General features: G+C 53.1%; 1 protein-coding gene across 1 annotated transcript in view; it reads left to right on the top strand.

Annotated features, from left to right (window-relative positions):
- CACNA1B (calcium voltage-gated channel subunit alpha1 B) overlaps nt 1-11,181 on the top strand; it is a 225,353-nt gene that overhangs the window by 116,810 nt on the left and 97,362 nt on the right. Inside the window, exons 9-11 of the mRNA XM_015644531.2 lie at nt 4,028-4,084; nt 6,622-6,711; nt 10,137-10,346. Coding sequence (XP_015500017.1) covers nt 4,028-4,084; nt 6,622-6,711; nt 10,137-10,346 — 357 coding nt within the window. The remainder of the gene's footprint in view (nt 1-4,027; nt 4,085-6,621; nt 6,712-10,136; nt 10,347-11,181) is intronic.

Here is an 11,181-nt window from a genome sequence, read left to right as displayed (position 1 = left end):
CTGGAATTCCTTCTGAAATCACCTGGAATTCCTTCTGAAATCCCCTGGAATTCCTTCTGAAATCACCTGGAATTCCTTCTGAAATCCCCTGGAATTCTTCCTGAAATCCCCTGCAATTCCTTGTCCAGGATTTGGAGGGGGAGATCAGCCAGAAGGGGACAGAAATCCCTGGCAGCAGCCCCAGGCAGGAGCTGTTTGCACAAAGGGAAGAGCAGAAGCTCCTGGGATTCTGCTCTAATGGAACTCTGGAGGATTTGGTCATTATTCCTGGGAATATCTAATTGTTTTAAATCCTTCTGCCAGCCTTGACCTCGTTGACTCTTGGAGCAGAGAATGCCACGTTTTAACACTGAATTTGATTTTAAAAACTAAACCAACCCCACTGAGCTGTGTCCTGCCCTCACTTTAAATCCACCAAGAGGAAAAAAACCAGGAATTCTTTTAATTGCTTTTCTTTCTCTAATCTCCCTCTACCTTGTTTCATTTTTTTCCTGCTCTGGAGCACCCAGAACCAAGCAGCCCAATCCCCTCTCTTCCCCTGGAAGCCTCACCAGGTTTCCAATATTATTTCTGATATCCTCCCTGAGCATTTGGTTTGTTCATTTTTTTTCCCCCTCCTGGTTTATTTTTGATGCAAGGCAGAAAGAGTGGAAAGCTGCATTCCAGTGCTTGCTAAAATGATGTCTTAATCCTTAGATGGTTTTTGCTCTGTAATTTTTTTTACATATTCTGTGTGGTTGCTGGAGCTGGACTGGAGGTGCCTTTGTCCTTTGTGGTGCTCAGGTTTTTACCTCAAGGGTGGTTTTAGGACCAAGGGAGGCGTGAGGGACTAAAATCACTCCCTTAATCTGTGCCCTACCTCCCCTCAGACAGCAATAATTTTAATTTAACATCGTGGTTCTTGCCCATTGACCACTCTGAAGTGTCTTTAATGTTTGCCTTAATGTCTGTAATTTGAATGATCACAATTTGTAATTTGAATTAACAGAATCCCAGGCTGGTTTGGGGTGGAAGCCTCGTCCAGCCTGGCCTTGGACACTTCCAGGGATTCCCCACCCTCCCAGGGAACAATTCCTGCCCAATTTCCCATCCAGCCCTGCCCTCCTTCAGCTGTGTTTTCCAGAGGGATCCAAGGTGGGGATGCCAAGTGATGCAATCCATGCAGATGATTTTTCCCCTGCTGCTTTCTCCACCGAACTCCTCAGAACTGCAGGAACTCCAAGGCTGGGATTTTTGGAGAACAGGGAACTACAAGTTCCCCACACAGAGTAAAGAGCTTCTAAGCCCACAAATATTCTTTTGAAGCCGTTTCTCTCATCTTACAAGGACATGAATCATTTGGAAAACACTTTGCTCAGAGACTCAAAGTCTTCCTGTTCAGAGCTAATCAAGTTTTGTGTCTTTTGCATTTTAATTCTTCCCAAATCCACCTTTTTCACACCAAACTGGAGTGCCTCTGCTCTCCTGGAGCGCCAGGCTTTGGGAATGGTTTCACCTCTCTCTCCCAGCCCTCTGGGACTTCAAGGCCACCCCTTGGGCTGACAGAGCTTTCTGAACTTCAGCTTTCAGTTTTCCCCAGAAGAACAGAGCCCTGAGCCCCTGACAGAGATGGGAGCCCTGAGATGCCAGGGCAGGGTAATCTCCACAAAGCAGATTTCCCTGGGAGAGTGTGACATCCCCTTCTCAGGGCTGCATTTTTATCAACTTTTTCTATTTACCCAGCCAGAAATTCAATTAATTCACCCTTTGTTTTCCCTCAGCTCTGCTGAGTGTGAGTTATTTCCAGGAATCTGCTGCTCCTCTGAGCCCCAGTGTCCTCTCTCCCCACACCAGGGAGGGAGAAGGGGCATCACTTTCTTGGCTGCTTTGCCTTTATTTCCAGCCCAGTCACTCCCAGCATTTAATGACCCAAAATTCCTCTTGCTGCCGAGACACCCCTGGCTCTGATACCCCAGCAAAGCCCCCGAGCCTTTGTTTGGAGGCTCAGAATTGCTGATCTGGTCCCACCTCTCTGCTGACCATTTCTCCTGATGCAGAGACCATTTCTGAAGGTTTTCCAGGTGCCCAGTTATCTCCTTCCAGGCTCTGTTAGTGGTGACTAAAGGCAAAGCAGCTCCTGAGGCTCTGTTCAGGATGCTGGCTGGTTAAAAACCCCTCCTAGCAGTGCTCAGTGACCTGCTGAGCTCTCTTTTTAGCCCTAAAAACCTCCTGGGGAAGCTGTGGCCCTTTGGATTCCCAGAGGACACGAGGCAGACAGGAATAATTCTCAAGGGAGAGAACCTGGGAACGCTGCAGGAGGAGACTGAGGCTGGAGGGAATTTCAGAGGTGAAATTATTTTAAAGGAACAGCAAAACTGAGCCCAGCTGTGTTTATGGATGGAGATTTGTTTGGGCACCAATTCAGGAGCCTGAATTTGGGGCAAAGGTTTGCAGAATTGTCCTGTAGGGGTAATTTGTTAGTGAGACTCCAGAAGAGAACAGCCTTTGGGAAGGGTCTCCGTGCCTAACCCATCCCTTCCTTGTGTTTCAGGGCAGTCAGACTGGGAATTTCCACTTCATTCCTCCCCTGTTTTACCCCCTGAACATCAGTACAGCTTTCCCTGGGCAGGACTTGAGAAGAACCTTTTGCTGGTTGGTCAGAGAAGTCTCATGAACTGTCCAAAAAATCCCATTTCACTCTTCTGACCTGTCTTAGGAAGACTTGAAAAGCCCCTGAATTATAGGTGGGAATTGCAGGCACAACTTGTGGGTTTTTGGAAAGACTTTATAACTTATGAACTTCAGCTCTGAGCTCATCTGACTTTTTTAACCCTCTCAATTCTCCTTTCTTTCACATCTCTGGTGCATTACTTTGCACTTTTGTATTTCCTTCCCCTCTGCTTGGTTTTCCAGCCTTCCTCAGTCCTTGGTACTATTTTTCAGCCTTCTCAATTTGCTGTCTTATTAAAGTATCATTCCCTCTCTCTCCCAGATGATTAATAAAGAGATTATATAAGGCTTGAGTGGCTTATAGAGGCTTATATAAGGCTGATCCCTCTGGTATCCTTCTAGACAGCTCTCAGCTTCACACTTTGATGTTTGGCCTCTGGTTTGTTTGTATTTATTTTTCTGAAGTTACTCTTCCATCTAGACTGGCTTAAATGGACTTTAAAGCAAAATTTGGTGGGAACACGGTTTCAGATGTTTCAGTAAGAGCCCAAACCACATCGATGGAATTACAGGCGTACAAATTTGCCTTTTATAAGACTTAGAAGGAAGAGTGGAGTTCACCAGCTGCCAACTCAATGTTTTGTTCTCTTTGGGTCGTCCTTTAGCAGATCCCCACCTCAGTTTCCAGCAGCAAAGGGAAAATCCGTGGTTCTGAGTGTGGTCTCGAGTGTTGGCACAGCACTGGGAACTGGCCAGGGGGGTGGCAGTGCCCTGGGAAACCTCAGGGAATTGTCTTTCACACAGATAAAAATGAAAAACCCTTCAGGAGGTTGTTTTTTAGTGTTTCCTGATTTATTTTTTTATTTTAATTTAGGAAAGCTCGGGGTTGTATTTTGGAGATGAGCTGCAGAGGAATGGAAGGGTGGTGATGCAAACACTGAGGCAGAGAGCTCCCCCGTGGCAAACTCGGATTTTGTTTGGACACAGATTGGCTGTGATGGCTCTGTGGTGGCAGCAGGCTGTGGCTCTGTGGCCCTGCTGCCACCACGCTGCTCCCCACGGCTGAATCCAGAGTTTTTCGGGAGCAGGGATGGGTGTGGAGCATCTCTGCCAAGCTGTCCCCAGTGTGGATGGGCATGAGGGACCGTCCTGGTGGGGACTTGTGGTCCTGCCTGGTCTGGAGGTCCCCAGAGGTGCTTTGGGAGCTGGGTGAGGGGGTGGCTGTGAGGAGGGAGAGCTTTGTTTGGAATCCTCGCACAGGGGGAGAGAAGAACATCCCTGAGCCCTGTGCAGACTCCGTCAGGGGGTGCGGCGGGGACGCACCGGAGCAGGGCTGTGAGCAAGCCCAGGCTGACCTTGGCCTCTTTTCCTTTTCCAGAGGAGGTGATGCTGGCCGAGGAGGACAAGAACGCGGAGGAGAAGTCCCCTCTGGACGGTAGGTGACTTTGCTGGGCATCTTCCTCCTGCGCCACGGGAGAGGTTCCACCGCTGGCGCTGCCACGCCTTCCTCCCGAGCAGGAGGATCCTCCCGCATGCACAAATCCGGCCACACAGCCCCTTCTCCCGGGGCTTCTCCAGGCTGCAGGTGGCTGAGGAGCAGATATGGGACAGCCCAGACCGGCCCGGGATGGGGATGCGCCCCCGGGGTCGGTGCCCAAGCCCTGCCGGGGGTGGCTGGCTGTGTGTGCGGGGGCTAGAGGCTGCCAGGAGGATGGAGAAGAGCGAATGCACTGACCGAGAGAAGGCAGGGCTCCGAACGGATTTGACCAAGGGACTGAGCCCCCTGTTAGCTGTAAGCAGTAAGACATAACAGGGTGTGGTGATCCTTCCTTCCGACGTGCGAGCCCGGCGTGGCAGGACGGCCGCAGGAGCCGAGCAGCGAGGCCACGGGGATGCTCCCCCTGTGCCTCCAGCCCCGACAGCTCTTAGGATGCGCCAGCCACTCAAAGCTCAGTTAAAGATTCTTCCCTCTCCCTTTTCTGACCATCTTTCGTCCTCCCATGTCTCCTCCTTTCCCCTCCCCTCCCTCCCCCCCCTCTTTTTTTTTCTCCTCCCATTCACTGTCAGGGAGGGCCGCCTCGGAAGGGCCGATTCCTCAAGGCACGGCGCCGGCAGAGACTGGCAGCGGCAGCAGCTACAACAGTGAGTGGATTGCAAATCACCAGGGGCTTAGGTGGCACACAGGGGCAGCTTCCCCCCGCCGCCCCCGAGCCCAGGTCACCGGGGACGGTCCCCAGGTGGTTTTTGAGCCTCTCCGGAGCATCGGGTGCCCGCTGCTGGTCCAGCCTGGCTCAGCCCGGTGACCTGCGCTGGGGAGGATCTGGGGCTGCAGCAGGTCAGGGCTGAGCTGTGCGAGGCTGGGGTGTGTGTGTGTGCGTGTCTGTGAGCTGGGGAAGCCTGGCCAGGCTTCAGCTGGAATTTGTGTCTGGAGGAGCAGTGTGAGTGGATGAGTGCTGTGAGAAACCCGAGGTGGGTGCGAGGCACGGCGGAAAGACCCAGAGATGCTCAGGTTCCTCTTATCCTAAAGCTAAAGGAGCCCGAGGATGGTCCCAGGCTTGGAGCAGCCCACGTCTGTGGTAAATTCCGAGTTCCCGACAGGGACGTGGAGTCCAGGGTGCCTGGAGAGATGGCACGACCTCACTGCCGACCACACGGAGGACTTTTATTGGGGAGAAGATAAAAAGCTGCTCAATTCATGCCAGGAAGTGCTGGAAAATTGTAATCCCAGCTCTGGTTGCGTTCCAGTGCTGAGGATGGCCCTGGAGAGGCTGTGCTGGGACCCCAAGTTGGCATTGCCGGGACTGAGCATTCAGCCTAGAGCTGGGTGGGGCAGCAAGGAGCACAAAGGGTGATCTGCGAATGCATCCAGGTCACAGCTCCAGAGCATCCTCTCCGAGCCTCTCCGAACCGGGGTGGCGCTCGGGGGGCTCCCTTGGAGCGGCTCAAGCAGGACCCTTAGGAAGAGGAGGAGGAGGAGGAGGAGGAGGAGGAGGAGGAGGAAGCGCATCCTCTGTGTCTGTGGCAGGGCAGGGCAGCCCGTGTAGGGTGAGGGATGTTGCGGAGGAGCCTCCCCGGGGCAATCTCTGCAGCGTGAGTGGCTTTGCTGTGTGTGCCCACGGTCCAGTCTGTATCACCACACCGTGGGGTGTCTTACTGCTGATAGAAAGCGCTGCTTAGTTTTGCCGTACTGTCTCGAAGCTGTCACCAAACTGTGCCAACGTGATATTTTTTTTTCCTGCCACTTCTCAAGGTTCTGCAGGTAGGTGGTCCTGGGAGCAGCGTCCTCAGTGCTCCTGCCTCACCCCCCCTGCTCTGGGTGGACAGTGCAGAGCTCTCGTTCCCTGTTGGAGTAAATGTAGAGATGCTTGCCCTCCCCACTAAAAGCTGCTTTTGGAGGAGGAGAAAACAAAAATAAATAAAATAAAATAAAAGGTGTTTTCAAAGAATTCCGACATCCCCCGAGGGCAGGGATTGCACAGCGGGTGCTGCTGGGAGGCTGCTCACCGATGTGTGGCCGCTTTTTCCACGCAGCATTTCTGCTCCCCGAGGCATGGCTGGGTGCTAAACGGAGCTGTGTAAGTGCTGACCCCCTCCCGGTGCCCACACTGATGGTGTCAGGGGTGGCAGCGCTCCTCTCCCAGCCCCGTGGGGCTCAGGAAGCTCCAGTGCCCCTGCCCAGCCTTTGTGCAGCTGCACTGACCCCCACCCTCCTGCATCTGCTGCATGAAGCCAAACCTGCAGAGCCGTGCCTGGCAAACCTTCAGGAGCTGGAAGGGCAAAGAAGCACCCGGGCACTGAGGAGGGCAGAGGCCCTGCAGGGGTGTGGGTTGTCCGGTTTGCTCCAGGGTAGCCCGGTGGGAGAGCTTGAAGCTGGCATTGGGAAGGAAATGCTGGCCCCGGAGAGCGAAGGGAGGGGGAGAGAGAATCCGCTCTGCATCCTCACGGGGCATTTTCTCTTTAATTTGCACGCAGTGTTGAAAAGAGCCGCAATAAAGAAGAGCAAAAACGACCTGATTCATGCAGAAGAAGGTGAGGACCATTTCACAGACATTTGCTCCGTTGGTGAGTACTGGCTTCGCATCCCCCGAGGTTTCGATCTCCACCTGAACCTGCCCATGTCATGTTTCCTCCTCTGGAGCTGCTCCTTTGCTCCAGAAGATTCCTGAAGGAGAATGAATTTCCACTCCTGCTGCAGCAGCACTCGACTTCCCAAAGCCAAAAGCTCCGTGGCTTCACCCTCTCCCTGCGCTGCCTGGCTCAGCTCTTGCATGCTGCACCCTGGAGAGAGCCCTGCAAAGCCTTGGGACAATCCCTGCTGGGCTGCCCATCCCAGGATTCTGCTTGGAACGTGCTCATTCATGCTGATGAACCCCAAATCTGCCAAACAACACTGTTGGAGGGAGGAGAGGAGGTGGCCACAGTCCCCCTGTCCACTGATGGCCAGCTGAGGTGTCACAGCCTGTGCTGTGGGAATGGCCACTGGGAAGTGCTGGGCAGTGACCTCAATTCTCTCTTTCTTGTCTTAGAGGAAGATCTCAAAGCGATTTTAAAGCCAGATCTGGAGATCCAGCACAGAGCAGGGCATCCTGCACTGTGGGGCTGTGCTGGGGTGAATTTGGGATCCTCAGGCTGAGGATGCAGCTCCCAGAGCTGATTCCCCACTGGGATCTGCCCAGGTGGGGAGGCAGAGGCAGCTCTGGGCTGCCAGGGGAGGCTCTGGGCGCTCAGCACCCACCTCAGGGAGCTGCTGGAGCCAAAACCCTCTGAGCCATGGGAGAGGCATCTCCTGCTGCTCTGCAGTCGGGTGCTGATCCCCAGGCCTGGTGTTGGAGTCAGTTTTGCTGCTGAAGCAGCAGATGTTCTCATTGTCTTCCAAAGAAATGTCTTGGCAGCTCGGTCCCCACGGAGCAGCAGATCCTGGATGCTCAGGAGGAGCAGCACAAACAGCACATTTGAGAATCCCTGTCCGTGGCTGCTTGCACAGCATGAGTGCCTCAGTTTCCCTTTGGAAAGCTGGCATTGATGTTTTCAGGGATCACAGCTGCTGCTGGAATCTTTGTTTTTTCCCCCCTTTAAAGGAAGACCTGGTTGCAGAAAGTGAGGGTGGCTTGGCATGTTCCTGACACCAGCACTGAGCTGCCACAGTGCCCTGGGCTGCAGGGCTCGTGGTGAAACTGCTGCCACTTCCAGGAGAGGTTTGGTGCTGGAAAAGGGCAAAAATGCAGCAGCCTGTGTGCATTTTTGGTTTGGTTTGTTGGTGTTTTTTCCTCGGATCCCTGCATGGATAACAAGGAATGGTGGTTTTTGGAATATTTGCTCACGGTTGCAATAATTACGAGATCTTTGCCTCCAAATCCAAGTCCCTGCAGGCTCTGGGCAGCCAGTGCCATTCCAACAGATCTTGGAGCTCAGCATTTCAGGTGGCAGCGGATGATGGAGCATCTGGGCTCGGGAATAATCCCAGGCAGAGCTGGGAAGTGTCTTGGGAGCATATGGCAGGGAAAATAACAGCAGTGCTTTCCACCCTCTGCGAGTGCTCCAGCCACTTGGGAAAAGTGGTTCTGCTTTGGATTCACGGAACGAGGCAGAAAAGGAGGAATGGATTAAGCAGCTACTTCTGCAGGCTTGTGAAGAGGCTGAGATGCAGAGCATAAACAATCAGATCACGTGGGAAATTACACATAAAGGAGCTGTTTTGGAGAAAAGGGGGTTTTGGATGGTGTTCTGTGATGTGTTCAGATGGGAGCAGAAGGAGCCTGGAAGAACTAACAAGTAATCCCTGGGTGCCACGTGAAGATGCAGCTCGGGGTGGATGAGGCTTTGCCAGGTCTCTCTCTGGCCACTGGCTGAAAATGTTGTACTTCAATCCAAGCTCAAGCACCTTGATGAGCTTTATACCTGCAGTTTAATTCCTGTAGTGGTAAATGCTTCCCAGGCTGTTCTCTGCAGTTGTTCTTAGTTTTCATCCTTTTCTTTCCACTCCCACTGGCTTCACACCCTCTGTGCTGTACCAGGCACAGGGCCTCATTCCCAGACACCAAGCCTGGAGAAGGGGATGTTTTCCATGTTAGAGCAGTTTAAATATCAGGGCTTTGCTTTTCTGGAAGATCAGCAGAGAGGAATGAGAGGGCAGCACTGTTCCTTTGCTGCCCTGGGAGTACAGAGGGGCTTGGATATCTGAGAGCTCTGTAGCTGCTAAGGAGTGCTGTGATATGAAACAGCCTCAATCCCAACCTGTGGCTCTCAGAGCAGAGGAGGAGCACTGTGATTTCATCTCTTCAAACTGCCAAAGGCAGGATTTTCAAGCCAACAGAAGAACACACTGATTTTTTCAGCAAGGAGTTTGTTCAAAGCCTGGCCAAGGCCAGCTCTGCTTTTGGAGTGCTGGTGGGTGGCCAGAAAAGTGAAACGGAGCAGAGAGCTCACTTTCCATGGGGGAACATCACACTTGTGTGGGGCTGTGAGGCTTGGAGAACCCTCTGCTCTCACATCTGGAGGCCTCATCCTTTCTCTGGCTGCTGTGGTTGATGCTGCAGGACGAGGCTGGGTGAGATCCCCACCCTTTCTGAGTGCTGACATGACCACACTCCGAGGTGTGGTCACACATCCAGGACAGGATGAGAACATGTCCTGCTCATCCTGCTGGGATGCTCCATCCCGGGATGGGGAAGGGCAGTAATGATATCTTGTCATAAAATCCTGGCACAGGCAGTGGCCAGCCTGGCACCATCACCATTTCCCTGCCTGCAGGAGGTCCAAGGGGTCCCTGTGTTTACTCCCTCATTCCTGATTTCTCCTGCCTCAGCACTGGCCAGAGATTGCCTTTCCATCTGAGCCCTGCCTCTACCCCAGGGGGAGAGCTGACATCAGGAATCATTTCTTCCATCAGCTTCCTATTGCTGGAACACTTGACTCGTTGCCAGGGTTTCGGCCCGGAGTGGAAATGGAGCTGATAGAGGCAGAATTGAGACAAATGAGTGGCTGCACCCAAAATCCAATGCACGGAGGCAGACTGGGCCCTCTGCTGAGGAAATACCTGAGGCTGGAGAGTGAAATGAGGAGGATTCACTCAATTCCATGGTAATTGGTCCCTGGAGCAGGGGAAACAGGGACCAGCTCTCCTGTTGCACCCACCCAGCTCCACGAGGATGTGCTGCACACCGTGGGCAGAAATGCCCTGTGCCCGCTGCTCTCTGTCCCTGTCACCCAGGGAAAAGGGATGAGTTGAACTGGGACAATCAGGATTGCTGCAAAGGTTTGGAAGCCCAGTTTAGATGTTGGAGCTGGGCGTTGATCCATGAAGTTTTAAAATCCCAGCCTTCATCCCTCATTACAAGCGAGATGCCCTTGCTCAGCCCATTCTCAACATTCCCAGCTTGCTGCTGAGCTGTTTCTGGTGCTTGGAGAGGCTCTGTGTGCCCAGGAACTCCCCTCTCCAGCCTTTTCCCTGCTGGGATGGGCTGTGGTGACTCTTCTTTCTGTCCCAGGGTCTCCCTTTGCCCGCGCCAGTTTGAAGAGCGGCAAGAACGAGAGCTCGTCCTACTTCAGGAGGAAAGAGAAGATGTTCCGCTTCTTCATCCGGCGCATGGTGAAGGCTCAGAGCTTCTACTGGGTCGTGCTCTGCGTGGTGGCCCTCAACACCCTCTGTGTGGCCATGGTGCACTATGACCAGCCTGAGAAGCTGACCACTGCTCTCTGTGAGTACCCGACCCCGCCGTGGTCACGTCCCGGCTCTCAGCTTCCCCAGCTGTGGAGTCACAGGATGGTTTGGGTGGGAAGGGAGCTTAAAGCTCAGCTTATTCTACCCCCTGTGCAGGGATACCTTTCACTAGATCCTGTCCAGCCTGGGCTTGGACACTTCCAGGGATCCAGGGGCAGCCACAGCTGTCCCTCCCCATCCTTTATCCCATCTGTCCCTGCCCTCTGGCAGTGGGAAGCCATTCCCCTTGTCCTGCCACTCCAGACCTTTGTAAATTCTCTCTTTACCTTTCCTGTCAGCCCCTTCAGGTCCTGGAAGGCCACATTTAGGTCATCTCAAAGCTTCCTTTCTCTAGGCTGAACAATCCCAGTTCTCTTTCAAATCACATTTCAAATGATTGAATCAAACCATTCATAAAAAAAAATCCACCTGGGTATTTGTTTGAGAGAGGAATGTTATCCTAAAGGATATTTATTGCAAAGTTGAGATTCAGTTGGGTGTAAAGCCTGGAGCAGGACAGGAGGAATTGTCCTGGAATGGGGCAGGAGGAATTGTCCTGGAATGGGGCAGGAGGAATTGTCCTGGGATGGGACAGGAGGAATTGTCCTTGGATGGGGCAGGAAGAGTAATTGTCCTGGGATGGGACAGGAGGAGGAATTGTCCTGGAATGGGACAGGAAGAGGAATTGTCCTGGGATGGGACAGGAGGAATTGTCCTGGAATGGAGCAGGAAGAGGAATTGTCCTGGGATGGGGCAGGAGGAATTGTCCTGGAATGGGACAGGAGGAATTGTCCTGGAATGGGACAGGAGGAGGAATTGTCCTGGGATGGGAC

This window comes from Parus major, chromosome 17, assembly GCF_001522545.3.
Source record: "Parus major isolate Abel chromosome 17, Parus_major1.1, whole genome shotgun sequence".
Classification (NCBI taxonomy): domain Eukaryota; kingdom Metazoa; phylum Chordata; class Aves; order Passeriformes; family Paridae; genus Parus; species Parus major.
The sequence above is the reverse complement of the archived record's forward strand: the minus strand, read 5'-3'. Positions and strand labels throughout refer to the sequence as shown.